This window comes from Schistocerca gregaria, chromosome 3 (genome assembly GCF_023897955.1).
Source record: "Schistocerca gregaria isolate iqSchGreg1 chromosome 3, iqSchGreg1.2, whole genome shotgun sequence".
In the NCBI taxonomy this organism is placed as follows: Eukaryota; Metazoa; Arthropoda; class Insecta; order Orthoptera; family Acrididae; genus Schistocerca; species Schistocerca gregaria.
In genome coordinates, this window is record NC_064922.1 from 643,018,007 (window position 1) to 643,041,477 (window position 23,471).

The 23,471-nt window shown below is 41.5% G+C and overlaps 1 protein-coding gene across 1 annotated transcript in view; it reads left to right on the forward strand.

The window, feature by feature from the left end:
- LOC126354279 (uncharacterized) overlaps positions 1–23,221 on the forward strand; it is a 149,595-nt gene extending 126,374 nt beyond the window's left edge. Inside the window, exon 6 of the mRNA XM_050003822.1 lies at positions 20,952–23,221. Within this exon, the coding sequence (XP_049859779.1) occupies positions 20,952–21,096 (145 nt within the window). The 3' untranslated portion in view covers positions 21,097–23,221. The remainder of the gene's footprint in view (positions 1–20,951) is intronic.
- The last annotated feature ends 250 nt before the right edge of the window (positions 23,222–23,471 follow it).

The following is a 23,471-nucleotide window of genomic DNA, read 5'->3' on the forward strand; positions in this document are numbered from 1 at the left end:
GTATTTTTGATATCACTTCACTCAATATCAGTTCGCTAGTGGGAGTTTTACTCTTAAATAACCGAGTACTAGATCATATTCTTCTTGTTTTATTCATTGGTTTTCGGGGCGTGCCTATATAGCCATCTAAAGATAGAAATGTCAATTATGAAAATACAAACGTAAGGACAACAGAACACTCAGTCCCAGAACGGAGAAAATGTGCGACCCTGCTGGAAATCTACACAGGCCCCTTCGGCTAGCAATCCGTTCCTATTCTTTTTGAAATACCGCTTCAAGTACTACCTTTGCATCGTGAACACTTTCTGTGATGACTTTTATTAGTTGCCTATTCACCACAAAATTGGTAATCCTTGTCAGTATAGAGATAAACAAAAAAATCAGCAATTTTCATTTGGCTTCCACTTCTATCTCCTCTTCTTCTTTTTTCTTTCCAGTGCTTTATTCATTTCTTATTTTCTTTAGATGCAGCTTACAAATCAGGAGCCTTATAAGAGTGTCAAAAATCTTGTTATCCCCAAATTTACTCATAGACCTCTCCTATTCAAAATAAAGATCTGGTTCCATCGCCACTTTTACGTTAAAGTTAATTAATTACAACACCAAAAATTATTTCCCTCTTCAGGCGTTGGTTACTAGCCTGTTTAAACTCTCACTTTGCTACTGAAGAAAGGACACTCCTCATACAGTTGAATAAAGGTCAATAAAATGCTGTTCTGTTCTGCTAATAGTCAGTTATGATAAATACTATCAAGAAGTCTTCCGTCGCAGGAGTCACCTAAACCAACATTCAAAAGCATAATGCATAATACATCATCAATGCCGCTAAGACTTAGTTCGTACTCAGTGTACCTATTCACAGCAACAATAATCCAAATAATAAACCGGACGCCCTCAATTACCTTAAAGCGCTCCGAGCAAATATCCCCTTCTAAACAACTGGAATTATGTTTCGCTCTATGGTACAATAGCATAAAAATTAACTAAAATTACTATCGTCTCTTCCACTCGCTGTCATCTGCATTTCATATTCAAAAACGTCAGATTCTGAATAAAATTAAACCAAGCTCAATATTGCCTAAATCTGATCACCCAAAAGTATCCATGCGTCTTTAACCTCCGTTGACAAGATCACCAATTACTAAAAAACTGTCTCACGAACATCCGTTATGGTCAGATCAAGTATCTGACTCACTGCCTGCTTCCATATACTTTCTACTTGCTCTGGAGCATCGGACTTCTTTTAACCAGATAAATATAGGATACTACCAACACGCAATGATCCATACACAACAGTGGAAATGCACGAATAGCCGCTAGTAGATAGTAAACGAAAACCTTATCAGCGCTTTCCGCCCTTAATGAAAAGAAGAACGTTTTTGCTCGAAGCAGTCGGTTGCTGCTGTAATGTCCAGTTGCTTCTCGTTCGCTTCTCTTTTTGCAACAATGATTCCATACAAACTTTAGTAAAACATGATCACACAACATTATAAAAACACTATGCAAAAAAGGTACCCTAAATTATAATAAGTAAGGACGGAAGGCTGACGCGCATCACAGGTGCCATACGAGAAACGATTGACTAGAAGGAGTCCCAGGAAGCCAAAATCTTTTCTGAAACAGCACATCACTGTTCTGCGTGTAGAGGAAGCAATGCATTCTGAGATGTGTCGTTTGCCATGATGTAGAGGTAACCGCTGGCTGATGGCATGAGGGTCACTGGCTCGAACCCCACTTTCAGAAAATATCGTGTGGCGTTTGGTATTCATAGAAGTTTCTGGGACCTCTAGATCGTTCTGCGTAAAAATAAGAGCGCTCTCTGCTGAGGCAGGAAATTTTCAGTTCGGTCTATACTCTTGTGCGTGGTTAGTAAATGTGCTTACAGTGTAAACCGCTACCTCTTGTTAATATCTCGTTATCGTAACTGGTACTTTATTACACGTTGTACGTGACAATAAAAAATTGATAAAAATCCTCTAATGTGTTACTTTGTTTCCACGATAAATCACCTACCTCACATGATGCTTCAGACTGGTTTCTTCGTGACACTGGAGGTGGTAAGTGTAGGTGTGATAATAAATAATCAATCGTTTTAAAGACAGTACTATGAAATAGGGAATCACTATGACCTTCAGTAGAATCCATCCAGTGTTTCTGATTGTTTCCTGTGAAGTGCTTCTTTCTTCATTTCATTTTTTAAACGCCATATAGTTCCAAGTCATTTCGCCAGTCCGTTACGTGAGAGTGTACCATCCGTGATTCATGTAATTGTAGCTCTGTGGGTATTATTCATGTGCATATAAAAATGTAGTTGAATGTTGTGTATTTAGATGGTTGAAATGCTCTGAGCACTATGGGACTTACCATTTGAGGTCATCAGTCCCCTAGAACTTAGAACTACTTAAACCTAACTAACCTAAGGACATCACACACATCCATGCCCGAGACAGGATTAAAACCTGTGACCGTAGCAGTCGCGCAGTTCCAGACTGAAGGGCCTAGAACCGCGGGGTCACACCGGCCGTCTATTTAGATGGGCTCTGTATGAGTGATGTATTGGACATGTAATTTGATATTCACAGTGCAAACATCGAATAATTTTGGGATATTATCCTGACGTGCATAACGACAAAAATACACGCTATTTTGTCAACCTGTCTGTTTCATGCAATTAGTCCTTACAAAACTTTGCATTTACATGATTTTACTATTCTTATTTTTATTTTACTACTTAAACCTAACTAACCTAAGGACATCACACACATCCATGGCCGAGGCCAGATTCGAACCTGCCACCGTAGCGGTCGCGCAGCTCCAGACTGTAGTGCCTAGAACCACTCGGCCACTTCAGCCGGCGGAGTCGCTTCAGAAATATGAAGGTCAACTTCTTTTTTTTTGTTTTGTTTTTAATTGGATGCTAAGGTTTTGTACTTAATTTCTGATAGCGGCTATTGAGATGAATCCAGTGACGTGTAACAGTAAGGTCGTTGAACGACAACGAATGTCACAAAGGTGGCATAAACGTCCATTTACAGAAGGTCTTCGAAGTGATGACCATTGGAATCGATGCAGTGCTGCAATCTTCTTATCATCGATTGAATGGTATTCCTTATCACATCGGTACTTATCGAAGCACATGCTCTGACAATGCTCTCTCCCATATCTTCAGATGCAGTTGGAATGTCTTTATAAACAATGTCTTTTACGAATCCCCACAAGATAAAATCCGAAGGCGTAAAGTCTTCCGAACGAGCCGGCCACGCCACATCTCCTCCGCGTCCAATCCAACGATTTGGGCATTGTCATTGCAACTCATTTCTAGCCATCAGCGAAAAATGTGCCGGACACCCATCGGGATGATACCACATTTGGTTCCTTGTTCCTAAAGGCATTTCTTACAATAACAAACCTAATGTTTCTTCGATGAAATAGGAGCCTATAATTCTGTCCTCCAGAATACCACGGTTTTGGTGTGCAACTCGCTGAAGGCAACATGGATTTTCAGCTGCCCGATAAAGCATGCTATGCAAATTAACATTTCCATGGTTCATGAATGTAGCCTCGTCAGTAAGTAAAACCAAATTAATAATTATGTCATCCCTCTTAATCTGAAGTTGAACCCATCGACAGAATTCAATGCGACGCATACATTCTGCACCAGTTAATTCTTGGTGGAGACTGGTACGGTAAGGATGATATTTATGGCGATGCAGAACACGAACAACACTACTCTGGCTCATGCCAGATCCACTTGCAATTTGACGCGAACCAACACAAGGATCTCGACTGACAGTCGCGAGAGTACCAATTTCCGTTTCCTCGTTAGTAACTTTCCTTTGCCGGATATGTTGCTGATGCGTTAAAGACCCAGTTGTTCTCAATTTATCATACACATATTTAAAAGTACGACATCTAGGGTGAGTACGCTGAGGATATCTTTCAGCTTATAAGTCTCTAGCTCTCAATGAATTTCGTTGGGATTCTCCGTTAATGAGAATCATATCGACTTGTTCTTCGAAGGAATACATCATTCACATTCGCCTGATTCGACGATACTAGTCTTACCGTTCCTGTTAGTGTTGTATTGCGAAACCGTCGAATGATGTTTACATGTCAATGGCACGTCAGATGGATACGCCGTATTCGACGAATGTTTACTATTTGCACCATGAAAGAGAGAGAATTGTTAGAGCACGTGCTTCTATAAGTGCCGAAGTGATAAGGAATACCACACAATCCATGCATTGATACCAATGGTCATCACTTAGAATAACTTCTGTAAATGGACGTTCCTGCCACGTCTTTTATCTTCGTTGACATTCAAAGACCTTACTGTTACACCTCATTGGATTTGTCTCTATAGCCGCCGACAGAAAATAAGTACCAAACTACAGTATCCCATTTTAAAAAGCAAAGTTGACCTTCATATCTCTGACGAGACCTCACCTAGCATATTATGGCCCCCGTTGTCGCTTGCAACATTTGTTCCACAAACTTTTCAGCTACTATCATACCTACCGTTTGTGAGACAAATGTTGCAAGCGACAACGGGGGCTATAATATGCTAGGTGAGGCATCGTGACAACTGTGGGCTACGTGAATATTATTGGGGACCGCTTGTATCCTTTCGTGTTTGATGTACTCCCCGAAAGATAAACACCCGTCTCCCAAGCTCAAAATCGTGCTGCCGTGGCTTGAGGAGCATGGTAGTCAACAGAAGATTATGTTTTGGCCACATATTCGTCTAATCTGAACCCGACGGGATATGGGGCGTTATTGGGCGTCCGATCTATGCCCAGAAACTAGCGGCCTGTGTTTTAAGGGAATTTCGTGACCTGTGCGTATAAATCTGGTTTCACGAAAGTCCGGAAACGTACCAAGGATTTGTCGAATCCGTGCCATGCAGACTTTCAGTTGCACTGTATTCCAAAGACGGACAAATGTGCTGTTAAGCAGACAGTCGTAATGTTTTGATAAGTCAATGGAAGAACCACTTGAGAAACATCAACAACAGAAGCGGGTTCCGCAGAAGTACAACGCATTTAATTTAAAAAAATATCATCTTTACAAACGAGTAGCATTTCAGGGCTCTCTCTTTTTATTGCGTTTAGACGTGATCATCAGGTGCAGAATATTCTACCAGCAACACTTTACTGGCACAAAGTTGAAAAAGCAAGAAACGCAATTTTTCAACTGCTGATGCCTATTCCTTGATGTAATTCGAATTTCCACTGGTTCCCTAGTAACCTCATTGTTGAATTTTCAGGAGAAGCACGTTATAGAATGTCTTAGCTTGATAGAAAACTAGGTTTAAGTTACGTTGCAAAAATTGTTGGAGCACAGGGTTCAATTATGTCGTCGTTGGTCCATGGAACAGTCGAAACACGGCTCATGCTGTGACACTCAAGTTTTTTATTTCTTGTGCCACTGCTGCCGTCATACAATCAGTGTTATTTATATCACACGATCAGTTGATTGCAGAATTGTGCTATGTTCAAGTGCTATTCACATCGTCTTAATTTTACACCTTCGCCCTGCGTGGTCCTACACAAACGTGCACCTGACACGTAAAAGGCAGTAATGTTATTTCGAATCGCTGTCGAGTATGGAACGTTGTTCTCCCTTGTGTCCACTACGACAGCCGTTACATTATATCCGCCCGGGTAGCTACGCATCTTAACGTGACAGCTTCCGGAATGGGGAGATAGCTGGCCCCGGATGAAATTCGCCCACCTGACAACGAGGGATTGTTGGGCCGGTCAGTCTGGATGTAGTCTTCGCGGTAGCTGAATATCGGACTGATTCCCATATTCGGCATCAGATACACGCTAGGAAAACATTTAGAACACTTTCTCACACTTGCACACAGAAAAAAGAATGAAATGATCGTGTGGTATTGTTGGCCGGAGAAGTTCGGCCGCCAAGTGCAAGTCTTATTGCAGTCGACGCCACATTGGACGACTTGCGAGCCGGTGATGAGGATCAAATGATTATGAGAACAACACAACACCCAGTCCACGAGCGGAGACAATACCAAACCCGAACGGGAATCGAACCCAGGCCCGTTGCTTGGGAGGCAAGCACGTTACCACTCAGCTAAGCAGGCGAACTTGCGCACAGAATTTACTCTATACACACTGACATCCGGGAGGGGGAGAGGGACGGAGGGAGCACAGCAGACTGATGACTGGTCTCCTTAAACATTTACTCAGCATGAACACCTTCAAATGACAAGCTCACATTTACATACACCCATAGAGAGTAATTAAATTGCTAACACAGGAGCAGCAATTTAAAATAGCACAGCGTCGAAATCAACTAATTGTTTTTTTAAATCGGGGTAACCGAACACTCAGGTGACAAAAGTCGTGTTGTACTTCCTAATATCGTGTCAGACCTCCATTTTCCCAGCGTAGTGCAGCAACTCGACGTGGCAAGGAATCAACAAGCCGTCAGAAGTCCCCTGCAGAAAGACTGAGCCATGCTGCCTCTATAGCCGTCCATAGTTGTCGGTGCATGATTTTGTGCACGAACTGATCTCTCGATTATGTCCCTTAACTGTTCTGTAGGACTCATGTCAGACGATCGGGGTGGCAAAAACATTCGTTCGAATTGTCCAGAACCTTCTTCTAAACAATAGTGAACAATTGTGTCCCGGTATATATTGCAGTGTCATCCATAAAAATTCAATCTTTGTTTTGGAACATCAAGTCCATGAATGGCTGAAAATCGTCTCGAAGTAGCCGAACATAACCATTTCATTCAATGATCGGTTTAATGAATGTATGTCGTGTGACTAGGGCCTCCCGTCGGGTACACTGTTCGCCGGGTGCAAGTATTTCGATTTGACGCCACTTCGGTGACTTGCTCGTCGATGGGGATGAAATGATGATGATTGGGACAACACCCACTCCCTGAGAGGAGAAAATCTCCAACCCAGCTGGGAATCGAACCCGGGCCCTTAGGACTGACATTCTATCGCGCTGGCCACTCTGCTATCGGTGGCGAACATTATCGGTTCATTTCATGTAAGCACAGACCACACCGTTACGGAGCCGCCACCAGCTGGCACAGTGCATTGTTGAGAACTTGAGTCCATGGCTTCCTGGGTCTGCGCCACACTCAAACTCTATCATCACAGTTTACCAATTCAAACAACTGAAATCCGGACTCATCTGCCCAAGCCACGGCTGTACAGTCGTCTATTGTCCAACATACGTCGTCACGAGCCCAGGAGAGACGATGCAGGCGACTTGCTGTTAGCAGGGCTGGCCGGAGTGGCCGAGCGGTTCTAGGCGCTTCAGCCTGGAACCGCGCGACCGCTACGGTCGCAGGTTCGATCCTGCCTCGGGCATGGATGTGTGTGATGTCCTTAGGCTAGTTAGGTTTAAGTAGTTCTAAGTTCTAGGGGACTGATGACCTCAGATGTTAAGCCCCATAGTGCTCAGAGCCTTTTGAACCATTTTCGCCGGCCTGTCATTACGGATACGTTCGTCGTACGCCGCACATTGTTTCCTGCGGTTGTTTAGCGCAGTACTGTTTGTCCGCTAACACTGACACCTACACGCAAAAGCCGCTGCTCTTGGTCGTTAAGTGAAAGCCGCTGGCCACCGCGTGTCAGTCTTGAGAGGTACTGCCTGAAATTCGGTAGTCTTGGTACACTCTAGATAATGTGGATCTCGGAAATGGAATGTCCCATGCGTCTACTGCCAACTATCATTCCACGTTCGGTATCTGTTAATTTGCGTCGTTGGGCCATAGTCACGTCGGAAAACTTTTCACATGAACCACCTGAGTACAAATAACAGCTCCGGCAATGCACTACCGTTTGATACTTTGTGTACGCGATACCAACGCCATCTGTATACGTTCATATCGCTATCCAACGACTTTTGTCACCTTAATGTTTAACACAAAGGTGACGTTTGTGTTTCACAGTGACTGAGTGATCTGGAAGATGCTTGTGGTGAAAAACCTTTCCGTGCAGGTAGTGTTCCACTGGAACTTAAATACAAGTTCAAACGACAATTTAGCCACCGACGAGCTTGACGTTATGGAAGCGGATAGTGAGACATGTATGAACGTCTCAGCCGTAACAACGTTTCCCGTTAAAAGTAAGGGCTTCGACCTTGAGGCTCAACCCGACACATTCCTGTAAGCTGTCAATAAAGTTTTAACCAACGCACATTCCGGTACTAAGTCAAACATTAAGTCTTAATTTGTGTGTGCCGGCCGCAGTGGTCTCGCGGTTCTAGGCGCGCAGTCCGGAACCGTGCGACTGCTACGGTCGCAGGTTCGAATTCTGCCTCGGGCATGGGTGTTGTGTGATGTCCTTAGGTTAGTTAGGTTTAAGTAGTTCTAAGTTCTAGGGGACTTATGACCACAGCAGTTGAGTCCCATAGTGCTCAGAGCCATTTGAACCATTTTTTTTTAATTTGTGTAATCATTGTCAACTGTAATGTAAGCCCCATACGCTACGGCAACACTTTGATTTCTAGATCTCTTCTGTAGCAACATAATAATGTTTCCACCCATGATGCAAGTCATTGCAGTCATAAGAAAATCATGTGAATGTGCTGACCTGCTTGAATCTCTTCGGATACTTTTGGAGTGAATAAAAAGAGTCAGAAACATGTGAAGTGTTCCGCCAAATAAACTGGAGTCAGTCATTCACCATGCTTCAGTACAACAGAAAAATTATTCCAACTTCAGAGTATCATTTAGAGAATCAGATCCTGATGGCGAAGATTACTTAAAAGTCCTTGAAGACGAACAACTGTGACAGTAGCTCTTGCCTACATGCCTGGTGTCTTTGCAACGAACAGTCATAGGTGCCGGTAGTTTTTTTTTTTTTTTTTTTTTTGTTTGTTCGCGAAGTGTATCTAGACAGAGGTAAATACACACACACAAGCGCGGGTGCGAGAAGAAAAAGAGAGAGAGGGATATAGAGATCAAATGTGCATTTCATGAGTTACTTGACAGCTGTTACCAGACACCAATCTTTGTTAGTTGTTTAAGATATTATACAATCCGTCTCCGCGCCATACTGCGCATTTGTTCATCTCTTTCGTAGACATTCACGCTGACATGACTGCTTGGACATTTCTGGTTTTTGTTCCATTCAAGAGAACAACTAACATAGTTAAACGACCGTGGAGGATCTACGTTCAGCGTGGTAGATTGCTTACGCAGCTAGATTTAGTATCGCAATGGAACGATTAGTTATCACATTGGCCATACAGATAATGTGATGAAATTGCCTGTACAGTCCAGTAACGGACTCTGCGCTTACTAATTTTGTATAAGAAATTTTAAAATGAAGAAAAATAGTCAAGTAATTTACGAGAGCTGTCTTTCTCTTTTGTATGCCAACCCCTGATAGCCGCGGAACGTAAAACACAGTGAGAATCAAAAACGTTTTATTTGCAGCATTTGGCTGTATCTTCCAACAATTTCTTCTCTATATAGTCGCCGTTTCGAGTTAGACGTTTGTCGTAGCGTTGTACCAGCTTTCCAATACCCCCGTCATAGAGGGCAGCCGCTTGGGCTTTCCAAAAATTACCTGCCCTAGTCTGCAGCTCCTTTGCCGTGTCGAACTGACGTCCTCACAGCCAGCGGAGATGAAATTGTGGGTGATCAGACACTTCCCATCGAGAACGTTGCAGGAGAGCCTTTGTTGCAATTGAAGAGAGTTTCTACAATGTTGCCGCACTTTGCTGCACGCATAACAATTGCGGCATGTGGGCTACATTAAATGAGGTGAAACCCCAGAGCAACTGACAGCACACACTTCACACTTCACGGTACACTCTACTGTTCTAGCTACATTTATTTTCTCACTGTGCTCTCGAAACCGAAATGCTTGATCGGATTTTCACTGTGATTTTAATTTCACGACCGTTCGGACTCACTGCGCCCCTCGTACCATTCGCATAATGACAATCTGGTGTCACAAGTGCCTTTTCTCTACACTTGTTTCAAGTTGTGTCTTCTTCTAAACTACTGATAGCTGTTAACAATGAATATGATGACTGAGATAAACTGAAGTGGAAGATGCATTTGACTAGGGAGGGACATACCCAATGCACCTCAGATTTTGCTTATCTCGATTACGACTGTAGTTTATACTTACACGTAATAAACGTTGAACTAATGCGCTTTGTATTTCGAACGTTTTAAGAAAACTAAGTTAAATGTTTTATGAGGTTGTTGAATTCCGTACGAGTAGCCCTGTGTTCGAATCTCGTCATTCTTTTTTTCCTTACTCTTTAGGGGCAATGGTACAACGAATCACGTTTCCGTAGTGCTGCATAATAATCATAACAACAACAATAATAATAATAATAATAATAGTAATAATAATAATAATAATAATAATAGTAAGCATCATTATGATACAATAGTTGTGAGGTTTAATCGAGATAAAATAAGAAACGTGATTAAATAAACATTTATGCATCAATTCTTTCATCTGCCTATCGTTTATACAGGGTACGTCGTTCAAAGCAAGTAACGCTTCACTGCGATATCCGCATACGATCGATAAAGAAACGCTGGTATCGATTCCTTGTAACACCTCTGTTATAATGATCCCCGCTCATACAATTTGGATTCTCAGTTTCACGAAAACATTTGCGAATAACATCGTAAAAGACCGTTGATTGTCACATCTCAGTACCACTACAATTGTCGGAAAGATGAACAAATTTGGTCACTCTGCGAGTGTACGTTTCCCTTGTGAGATTTTAAATGATGGAAAACATGTAAACTCAAGCACTAGAAAGGCTAAGGATCATTTTCCTTTATCTTTTCACACTTGACGTAATATATTGAATTAATTTCAGCTCCTAATTTTTTTAAAGTCCTCTCTTTACTGTCCGCTAGTGACACTAACTAAGAGAGAAAAGTCGTTCACGCAACGTCATTAACAGAAACGGCACACTTTTCCTGGAAGAAGCTCCCTCATTAAGCACTAGGTGACAGTGGGTCGATGTGCCGACGTTGTCTCCTAGGTAGACGGGCAACGTCTGACGAGTAGACGCTAATTGGCATTGTAACGACAGCGTCCGTATGAGTAACCTACTTGGGCTTGGACCGTTTGCCATTTGAAAGTTCAGCCTCCGGCGGAATGAGTCATATTATCATCCGTAGCTCCGTAGCCTATACGGAACGCAGAGAAAATTCATAAAATCACTTTTATCACAGTTTTCATCGCAAAATCCTTACCAGTTTCAACTACTACTAGTCATCTTCACATAACCTCGATTCTCGCTTCAGGGGTGTTGTCGCCTGACGGCAAAAGACACAGAATCCCAGCTAGTATCCAAGTAAGTGCTCTCTCTTGTCACGATCACGTACTGCCAATCATAGTCAGTAAGTTCAATCAATCCCGTAATTATGCACAAATTTTTCTGTATCTAATGTTCACGGTCCTTTCCGCACAAAAAATCGAGATTTCGCCCATTACCTTTGTCTGCTTCAGAAGTAACTGACTGCCTTGAGTGTTGCTTTGGTGACCTTCGGTAATCTAAAAATACTAAGGTCCACGACATCGTGACGTTTTACTGGCAAAGATCATGTCGCTATCTGATTGGACAAACGATCTTTGGCACCAAATGCAAGCGCTTTAGGAAAAGTACGGAAGGAGAATATCACAAATCGAGGAAAACAGATGTTGCATCTCGTATGAAGGGTTGTTTCTATGTCCATGTTTGTGAAAAAATAGCAAAGACATGAAGGAATATCGCCGAGCGAGAAGCTCAGCAGGTAAAATCACTGTCCTCGTATTCAGCAGAAGCGACCTTTCCTTCCGGTAGTTTGGAATTTGGATTTCTTTCTCAAGGCAAATGAAAGGATGATTCAGTCCTTTGTCACTGACTACTACTTCATTATATTAATATCTGATTATTGTAAGCGTGTGTTACGTTGAGTTAAACAGAAATAAATTAAATTAGAATAACCTCTAACATTTATATCTCGTTGTCTGTAGATTAGAGGATTATGACCCCAGTCATTACCATAGCTATCAGATCTCTTTTTTCAGGGTTTGGTCAATGGTTAACCTCAGTAACATTCAACAACATGTGAAAGATACCAAGTTTCCCCTACATCTCGATAATTATTCCTGAAGCCTTTATATGATGTCTGGTGGAGCGCAAGTCTTGTACCATCTCTCCTCTTGCCGTGATATTCGTGAACTAACGTCACAGACACTATCGGTGATACCTATAAAGAACAATAATGTGTTTCTCGACTCAGTTGGAGATGATAGTTCCTTCGTAATTTAGAATACCTTTCCTACAGCGTCTCTCATTGGATTGTTGATATGGTCTGTGACACGCTCATTCTCACTAAACAAACAAGACACCAGTCGCGTACCTTTCATTAAGAATCAGATGCATTAATTTTATGGGATATCATCTTCGCGTATGACGTTCATTTCCGATGGATCTCTGTCTGACATCTGTTTCCGAACAACTGGCTTTATGTGAGTAAGTCATATTACAGTTCCTTAGATGTTTTACGGATGTGACTAATTCCAGTGAGTGCTGTCTGTATTGTAATCGAAAAATATCGGGACATTCACCCGTCTTTGCAAATGAAGTTTCGATTGTTTATGTTGAAGGTAACCCATTAGTCTTTATATCGAGCGCTGTCAACTGTAAGAGCTCCTGATTTTCGCACACGTGTAGTGAAATCCAAAATTTTAATAATTTCGTCTACAGAGCCTTACTGACTGATAATCAAGATACACCTCCAGCAGACATTTTTATCTGTTCGCAGTGACCTATTTCAATTAAACTATCTTCAGACGAACTGTTATGTGGTAGAAGAAAATCTGTAAAAATACATACAAGGAACCTCAACTTCAGGGACAAAATTTCGTAAACTGTTCAGGGAAATTCTCGTACACGGGTCCCTTCATCTCGGGCTCGTTACAGAATAGTCACATAATTATAATTTATTTTATTTATTACCCCAGATTTCTTTCCTGGAAAATACGTTTATTGAGAAAGCCTGTGCTACACAATCACCGAAATGTACATAACAGTACGCAGAGTAATACAACAACCCTCAGATGCACAAATATTGCGACGTAGTTACCATGGCTGCTGGATCAGCTCTTGCTGTGCTTTTATTGGACTAATATGCGAGGTTAACATCAGACTCTATACATAAATCTATACATGCTGTTGTGTGTCACTGTTAACGTACAACTAAACCAGACGAAAAAACAAAAGCGGGATAGAACTGAGCAGTATTGAATGAAGCCTGAGAGCGAAGGTGTTATTGTTGACCAGTTGGAGAGTGGAACTAATTTGTTCCCGAGCACGACATGCAGCGCTTACTATAGAGTTTTGCACTGTTGTGTAGCTATTTTCATTGCAATACACATACAAACATAAACGGAGGTACGAAATCAGACGAAAAGTAATTAAGCTGTAACGAGTCAGCGGGGACCACGGCACTTCATACCAAAATAATCAGAGAATACGCTGAACGACCTCCGAAAGTCTTTTGATGCAGTTCATGTTTGCTCCAGCGAGTATCGACTTTCGTCACCATCGTGACAAATGTGAGCATGTAAGTGAGACAGCCTCGTTGGAAAGAGTAGTGCACTCACAAAGAAGGTAGTTTACAAAACCTTTGTCTGATCAGTACTTGAATATAATCGGTTTGGCATGCTGTCAAACAGGATCCATAAAAAGCGACTGAAGGAACAACACATTTCCGTACAATTAATTTAGTAAACACGAAAGCGTCACTCAGATACTCAGCCAACTCCAGTGGCAGAATTGCAACAGAGACGTTCTGCAGCACGGCATAGTAACTGTTAAAAATTCCGAGAGCGAACGTTCTCAGAATAGTCAACGAATACATTGCTTCCTTCTACTTACATCCCGCGAAAAGACGGCTAAGATAAAATTAGAAAGATTGTAGGTCACGGGAAGGCTTACCAAAAGCAGCTCTACCCGCGGATTATTAGCGAATGGAATAGGGAAATCACCAAAGTAAAATAATTCCGAAGATAAAAATAGAACGAAAAAGCTAAAAAACGGAAAGTATTGCAAATAACTCACAGTGTTTATAATATGCAGAAAGCTACAACACTGAAAACTTTGTAGAAGAATATGTAAGTAATTTTGATGACTCGAATGGAGAAGAGTGTGTTGAGTCTGGTGAAAGCTATTACTGCACTAATAAAAATGAGGATTGGATTCAGTAAGTTTCCCGTTCGCGATGGTCACATGTATGTTGTTTAAAATTTGGTAATAAGTGTAATTGCAAAGGTGAGGGAAAGATAGGTTAATGGCTCAATAAAACCAACATCTCATTAGAAAAGCCATTGTTGAACCAAGATTTAAAATAAACTGATAAAACTGTTTTGGATTAAAATAATTAAAAAAATATATAATTTTAATTTACTCTTTTCTTCGTGTAAAGCCTTTTTTATATGATCCATCTCTCCCAGTGCCACCCATGCATATATTTTTATTTTGCATATCTCTTGTATTCTAAGTGGCAGTGCCTCAATAACATGCTGTACTTCAGTTTATGACACTCTATACGATTATGCTGTCAGAAGTACAGAAAAGCTGAAACCACACAAACTTTATGCTGAAAAAAAAAATTTATCCAGTTCTCCCGGACTTATCCTATACAAAATTACCGCTACACCAGACAAGTCGTCCGTCAGTAGAAACCAAGGGCGTGTCACTAGTTTCCTATATTTGTAAGATCCTCTTTATTCTTCTCTGCTATCAGTTTCTCGGAAGATGGTTTAATTGAAAACAGTCGCAAAGAATAAGTAAAAAAGCGTTTTTAACTGTTTCTGTATGAATATATGCGTAAAATATCACAATCAGATAAAAGAGATGCCAGTGTTACATTTTTGAGAATGCAACTGTATAATAAATTCAATTGGAAGAAGCATACCACAGAACATCTCAAGTGCCTAGGTAAATCTTTCTTTGTAGTGCATATATGAAAAACATAGGTGACGTAAAAAATAAAAACGTTATCATACCTCACTTACTTCCATTCCATAACGTCAAGTGGGATCACTTGCTGGAGTAACCCATCAAGCCATGCTAAAGTCTTCTGAGGTCAAAAGCGAGTAATACGACTTATTTGCTGCAGGGGTCCGTTCAGGGAGCTGGGTACTAACTACTGCTTCCCATGAAAAATAACTTTGTTGTAAATAATATTTATCCTTCTGAAACCAACAGCTCAGCTCGTGGAATCAATACGAGGAATGAGAATATTCTGCATAAACATTTAAGGTCACTTACTAAAATACAGAAAGGTGCCTGTTATTGAGGGACATATATTTTCTATAATTTGCCAGCTGTCATAAAAATTACCCCGAATGAAGTTCAGTTTAAAAGGAACCTAAAGGATTTAATGGTTACCCTCTCCTTCTGCTCCACTCATGGGTTCATTAGCAGAACCGACTGACGTGTCTATACTACGATTATTAATAATATCAAATGACGTGGGTGTTATGTAAAATCTGACGTCTGCACATCTTCATTGTAGTAATGTAATGTAAATAAGTGTTGTAAAATGATTTTTCTGTTGGATAATGGTTGGCTACAATAGCCTAGGAATAATCATATGCACCTCAGTTTACATTTACATATTTTGTGGCAATCTATGAAGACCAATTCGGCTGGGATCTGTGGCGGAGGGAACACTAGCATATTTCTTTTTTTTCTTTTTTTGGTAAATATGTATTATGTAATGTTGTTTTACGACATGTTCGACATCCAAGAGGATCTGTGGAACAAAAAGTTCGTCTAACGTGATTTAATATAATTAAACTGTAGATCGCTCTATAATTGTACTGTTATGCCACCTCTCAGGTCGGTTGAAGTCAAGGCCATGTCACATATTTTGAGTCAACAGTAAGGTGGACCACTGCAGAACTTCGCTTTTACCACACGATGAAGAAGAGTTGTTATGTTGTTGTAGGTCGCATTCGACTGACCTTCAATATGCAAGCATGTCTAATCAAAATTTGATATTATATCTGACTTAAATCGAATATTATATCTGACTAAAATTTAGTAGTGCGTCTGAAACTGAATATCAGACATTCTCTCAGGCCCATAATCCTTCCGCTTCCAAACTCACTGATTTGATAGTAAGGTTCACGCACACGGCTGCAAGGCACCCTGCGCGTCTGCTCAAGTCACATTGATCCATTACTAATGGTTTATGGCTACAACGACAGACACAGACACATTTTACCAGTACATAGCGTTGGCGCCGCAATATCGATGTTAGCCTTGAACTCGCAGGCTGACATGTTTCAAATGGTAATCAGTTCTGCAGAACGGGCTAATGTACATGTCCTGTGAATATTAACGTCCTATCTGTAGTCGTTCAAAGGGGTTCTTTTTTTCTGAACGTGAGTGTACCTACAGTGTACGAACCGCACAATTACCCTGGGTTCGCTGTGGGGCGGCGTTGGGATGAGTGGACCGCTGTCGCTTGTTGTGGGATTGTCAACCACTGAGGACTACGGCGAGAACGAAGCCTCCCCGTCGTTTCTTGGTCCCCGGTACAATACACACACAAACTATGAACTGTGACCTTTCTAACGGAAATTACGAATCCAGTCGCACAACTGAGACAACACTCCATAGTAGTTTGTGAGGAACGGTGTCAAACCCTTCTGGAATCAATTTGTTATCACCTATCGGTAACACTCAGTACTTCGTGCGAATAAAGCGCTAGTTATGATTCACAACAACGATATATTCTGAATCCGTGTTGGCTATTTGTCGATAAATCGTTTTCTTCGAAGACAGTATATGTTCCAAAATCGACGATTGTGATATGTGTCTGTAAGTCAGTGGGCCGGCCGCTGTGGCCGAGCGGTTCTAGGCGCTTCAGTCTGGGTCCACGCCACCGCTACGGTCGCAGGCTCGAATCCTGCCTCTGGCATGGATGTGTGTTATGTCCTTAGGTTAGTTAGATTTAAGTAGTTCTAAGTTCTAGGGGACTGATGACCTCAGATGTTGGGTCCTATAGTGCTCAGAGCCATTTGTAAGTCAATGGATTACACCTATATCCTTTCTTCAGTACTTGGTGTGAGCTGTGCAGCTTTCGAGTTTTCAAGTATGAATCTTCGACTGTCGGGCGATTGGAACGATCACACAGACAATGTTGTGGGGAAGACAGACTAAAGACTACGTTTTATTGGCAGAAAACTTAGAAGTCCAGAAGGGTCATATTGCTGTTGCAGAAGAAACGAAAAAAGCATGCCAAATTTTAAAAAAAACGCAAAATCCCCAAGATTGGCAAAGTTTTCCTGAAGTTAGAAATATAGCGCTTATATCGATGCGAGATGCTTTTAATAATTTCCTCAACGAAACTCCGTCTCGAAATCTGGCAGAAAACCCAGAGAGATTCTGGTCGTAAATAAAGCACACCAGTGGCAAGATGCAGTCAATATCTTCACTCCGCGATAACAACGGTAAAGTCACTGATGACAGTGCCACTAAAGCAGAGATGTTAAACAAGGTTTTCAGAAACTCTTTCACCAAAGAAGACGAAGTAAATATTTCTGAATTCCAATCAAGAACAACTGCGAAGATAAGAAACGTAGAAGCAGATATCCTCGGTGTAGCAAAGCAGTTTATATTTCTAAATAAAGGCAAGGCCTTCGGCCCAGATTGTATCCCGGTCAGGTTCCTTTCAGAGTATGCAGATGCAATAGCTCCAAATTTAGCAATTACATACAACCGCTTGCTCACAGAAAGTTTCGTACCTAAAGATTGGAAAATTGCTCAAGTGACACCAATACCCAAAATAGGAGTAATCCGCTGAATTACAGGCCCACATCACTAACGGCGATTTGCAGTAGGGTTTTGGAACATATACTGTGTTCGAACATTATGAATTACCTCCAAGAAAACTATCTACAGACACATTGCACGGATTCAGGAAACATCGTTCTTCTGAAACACAACTAGCTCTTTTTATTCATGAAGTAATGAGTGCTATCGACAGGGGATGTCAAATTGATTCCATATTTTTAAATTTCCAGAAGGCTTTCGACACCGTTCCTCAGAAGCGTCTTCTAACAAAACTGGGTGCCTATGGAATACCGCTTCAGTTCTGCGACTTGATTCGTGATTTCCTGTGAGAAAGGTCACAATTCGTAGTAACAGATGGAAAGTCATCGAGTGAAACAGAAGTAATATCCGGCGTTCTCAAAGGAAGTGTTATAGGCCTCCTATTGTTCCTGATCTATGTTAACGACATAAGAAACAATCTAAGTAGCCAACTTAGTTTATTTTCAGGCGATGCTGTTATCAGATGACCAAAACGAATTCCAAAATGATAAAGTATATGTATGGTGTGAAAAGTGGCAATTGACCCCGAATAAAGAAAAGTGTGAAGTTATTTACATGAATACTAAAAGAAATCCGCTAAATGTGGATTGCGCTGTAAGTCACACAAATCTGAAGACTATAAATTAAACTAAATACTTATGGATTACAATTACAAATAACCTAAATTGGAACGATCACGTAGATAATGTTGTGGGTAGAGCAAACCAAGACTGCCAGTCATTGGCAGAACACTTAAAATGTGCAACAAAGAGATTAAAGAGATTGCTTACACCACGCTTGTCCACCCTATTCTGGAGTATTGCTGTACGGTGTGGGATCTGCATTAGGTGGGACTGACGGATGCCATCGTAAAAGTTCAAAGGGCGGCTCGTTTTGTATTTTCGTGAAATAGGGGAGATAGTGCGACAGACATGATACGTGAATTGGAGTGTCAACCATTAAAAGAAAGATGATTTGCGTTGTGACGAGATCTTCTCATGAAATTTCAATCACCAATTTTCGGCTCCTTTTGTGAAAACATTCTGTTGGCACCCACCTACATAGGGAGAAATCATCATCACGATAAAATAAGAGAAATCAGGGCTCATTTTTCCCACGCGCCGTTCGAGAGGGGAACTGTAGAGAGACAGCTTGAAGGTGGTTCATTGAACCCTCTGCCAGGAACTTAACTGCGAGTAGCAGGGTAAGCACGTGATGTAGATGTAGAAGATGGAACAGGTCTACTAAGGAGACTGCCGAAACTACGCTTGTTCGTCCTCCGCTAGTGTACTGCTGGGATGATTACCATATAGGATTGACTGAGAACATCGAGACAATTGAAAAAGCACAGCTTGTTTTACATTATTGCGAAATACACTAAAGACTCAAAGAAACTGGTACATCTGCCTAACATCATGAAGGCCCCTGCGAGCATGCAGAAGTGCAGCGACACGACGTGGCCTACGGTCGACTAATGTTTGAAGTAGTGCTAGAGGGAACTGACATCATGAATCCTGCAGCGTTGTCCATAAATCCGTAACAGTACGAAGGGTGGAGATCTCTCCTGGACAGCACATAGCAAGTCGTTTCTAGACGTATCTGGAGTCCCATACCACTCCAACTTCACACGCCCCACACCATTACAGATCCACCAATAGCTTGAACATTCCCCTGCTGACATGCAGGGTCCATAGATTCATGAGGTTGTCTCCATGCCCGTACAAGTCCATCCGCTCGATACAATCTGAAACGAAACTCGTCCGATCAGGCAACATGTTTGCGGTCACTAACAGTCCAATGTCGTTGTTGACGGGCCCAGGTGAGGCGTAAAGTTTTGTGTTGTGGAATCATCGAGGGTACAAGAGTAGGCTTTCGACTTGGATATTCTATATCGGTGATGTTTCGTTGGATGGTTCGCACGCTGACACTAGTTGATGGCCCAGAACTGAAATCTGCAGCAATTTTCGGAAGAGCTGCACTTCTGTCATGTTGAACGATTCTCTCCAGTCGTCGTTTGTTCCGCTTTTGCAGGATCTTTTTCTGGCTGATGTTTTACCGGATTCCTGATATTTCACAGTACACTCGTGAAACTGTCGTACGGGAAACTCCCCACTTCATCGCTACGTCGGAGATGCTGTGCCCCATCACTCGTCACCCGACTGTAACACCGCAATCAAACCTCCTTAAATCTTGATAACGTGCCAATGTAGTAGCAGTACACTTGTTGTCTAATATAAACCTTACCGACCGTAGCGCCGTGTTATGCCTGTTTACATAGGTCTGTTTTTGAATAAGCATGCCTATACTAGTTTCTTTGGCGCGTCATGTAGGAGAGAGAGTGTCACGGATATGCAATCATTAATAGAAAGGCGTTTTCCGCTGCGACAAGATCTTTTCATGAAATTTTAATCACCATATTTGTACACTGAATGTGAAAATATTTTATGTTCGTCAGCCTGCGAGGGAGAAATGGTCACCGTGATAAAAAAAAAAAGAGAAATCAGAGTTCGTACACTAATATTTAAGTGTTCATTTCTCCCATGCGATATTAGAGAGTGGAACGGTAGAGGAATAGTCTCAAGGGAGTTTAAAGAACCCTCTGACACGCACTTAATTGTGAACCGCACAGTAGTCATGTGGATGTATATGATTGCTAAGTATGGAATTATTGTATCAGCATGCTCTGAAAGCAACATAACTGGTATCTTGGTATTCTATCTGGATTGGAAATGGTTCAAATGGCTCTGAGCACTATGGGACTTATCTTCTTTGGTATCAGTCCCCGAGAACTTGGCAGGATTCCAACCTGCGACCGTAGCGATCGCGCGGTTCCAGACTGTAGCGCCTAGAACCGCGGGTTCGAATCATACCTCGGACATGGATGTGTGTGATGTCCATAAGTTAGTTAGGTTCAAGTAGTTCTAAGTTCTAGGGGACTGATGACCTCAGATGTTAAGTCCCATAGTGCTCAGAGCCATTTGAACCTTTTTTTCGGATTCTGGAATATTTACTTCGTCTATTTCTTTTTTTGGGTGTACTCCTTGTGTTACTTGTTGAAATGCTGGCTCGGTCCAGTTTCTCAGACAGGCTACGACGTGTCCGCAGGGACCCCGAGGAGCTGCAGCGGCCGTCGGTCGCCAACTCGGCGGTGGCGCGCTTCCACCGCTACGTGCAGGCGGCCCGCGACGGCCAGGACCAGAAGGACTGCCTGGCGCTGTACCCGGCCTGCACCGTCAACACCGAGCTCTGACCCAGTGACCGCGACCAGCCCCTCCAGGAACTGGAATGGCTCAGCCGCCTGGACGCCGGCCAACCTGCCCAGACAGAATCCGCAAAACACGCTCGCAGTGGAGTCTGCCGCTACGGCTTCTGCCTTTGGGACGGGAAAAACCAGTCTGCCCTTCTAGCATTCCAGTCGTTTCCTCAGAACCATCACTGAATCACTCCCTGCACTAGACTGTTTGTTCCATTTAACCGTAATGTCGAAGCGTGGAAGATTTCTCTCACGAATTCAGTACAATATCCCATACTTCCTGTGCATGGTCTCATTGGTCCCTAGGCCAGAACTAATGTAAGCAGGTATACCGCTTCACAGCAGCATCCTGATGGCGAAAAATCCAAAACATCAGACATACAATATCACAGACTGATTACCATGTTTGAGTCAGTTATGGTTCGTACTTTGATTAGTAATCGGGTGCTATTAAGAGATAAAGGACCTAAGTGATCTTTCTACATTCCTCTAGAACTGCTCAAAACAGCGTCATTGATATCAATGGGTTTTTGACAGATTGCATCTGAATATTTAAGAATTCGGAAACATTAGAAGCCCTACTTCCTTGTCAGCGTAGTAAGACAAACTGATTTTTTCTTCTTCCAAGGGAAAATCATGGCCAGCAACTCTACCAAATAACAGTCAATGAATAAGAGATTTAGGAGCGGAGGTATTAATAAATTAGAATGTGTTGTTGTGAGCCCAGCTTGTGCCGTCTAAGTAACTTTTACAGCTCTTACTTCAACTGCCTGGTGGTGTCAGGGTGGTGCAATACTGATTAGCCGTTTATTGTAATCGCCAAAAGCAGCTTTTTTTTTAAAAAAAAGAAAAAGCTTATTAGTTAGCTCCTCTCAAAAGTAACATTGTTAAGGAAGGCGTGATAAATGTAATCCATTGCTAAGAACAAGTGTATCTTGTGAGTAAAGCGTGTACCTAGCAAGGAATTAATTTCTGTGGAACTTACGCTACGTTCATAAAATAGAGGAAGAAACATCGAAATGTATAATGCTTCTTTGACAGTAAAGTGAGTTATATTTATTTTTTCATTGATTAGGTGGACGTAGCTTTGACCAAAAGTCAATAACAGTAAAGGAAGTTGGTTCAAGGCTTAGTAATGGGTTGTGCATCAGTGCTGATGTGGAACACTTACGTCACTTCTGATTGTTTTAGTAGATATGTTATCAAAACACGTGCCACTGATTCAACGTCGTTTTAGTGCAGTGGAGGTATTCGTTATCATCAATCACTACGCAGAAAATTACCAAGACATCATCTTAAACACCTCAGATTAAGAATCTTGTTCAAAATGTAGAATGAGTGATACTGCCCGACGGGATTCTAGGAGGCGTAAAAGCTAAAATATATTGCTTAGTGCAATTGTGCAAGAAAACGTATCTTTCAAGGGTACTAAAATGAAAAGATTAGCAAGTAATAGAGATTTCAGACATTTATATATCAAGTGACTTCGTTCCTTAACACCTGATGACTTCACGGGTGATTCAAATACAATTTCCTTCAGACGACGAGGACTTTAAAAATTTATTGTTAATTTTTTTTGATGTGTATGATACTTACTGAATTCACAGTGAATTTCTTCCAAATATTTGGTTTCCTTGTGATCTACGAACAAATTATACGTATAAATAACACAGACATTGATAATTTGTTAGTTGTACAAAATTTATTGTCGTAATTATTACACACGTTATTCGTACATTTACATGAAGTGTCCACCAATAGTGTTAAGCACTATGTTTGTGTGATCGCTTTTCGTATTTTCGTTAGTACAGAATGTAACTTAATATCTAGATAACCCGTTTCTTTAAATTGTTACAAAGCTTGCACGTATAGAATAAGAACATGTACCTCTTGCTCAAGTGTGAAGAGCACTGCTTAAGAAACCCAAGAAAATGCATCTCTGTCGCTACAGTTGCATAGTCAAATTGTAAAACGATGGGTTTATTGCCCCTCGCGTGTTACTATTTCTGTAAAGATGATTTTGATGCATTTGTTCATTGGTTATTTATTTATTTATTTAATTTATTTATTTATTTCCTGAATAGTTTATTCTGTTTTGAAATAAACTCGTTTTATAAACGAATGGGATTCTTATTTTCTGCAATAAACAGGGTAAGGATTTGCATGCTTATATTTAATGCTTGTGTACTCTTACTTACGAATAGGGAGTACGCCATATGGTAAGAAACAGGAGCTCACAGATGGATTCTGTATTGCATGTAAGCAATGGGCGTCAGAAAGGAGATAAATTTTGTTCGTATAGTTTGTCGCTACTTTCTTTATACTTTGGTGGAAAAACTTCTACTTACCTCTGTCATGTGGGCTGCCATATT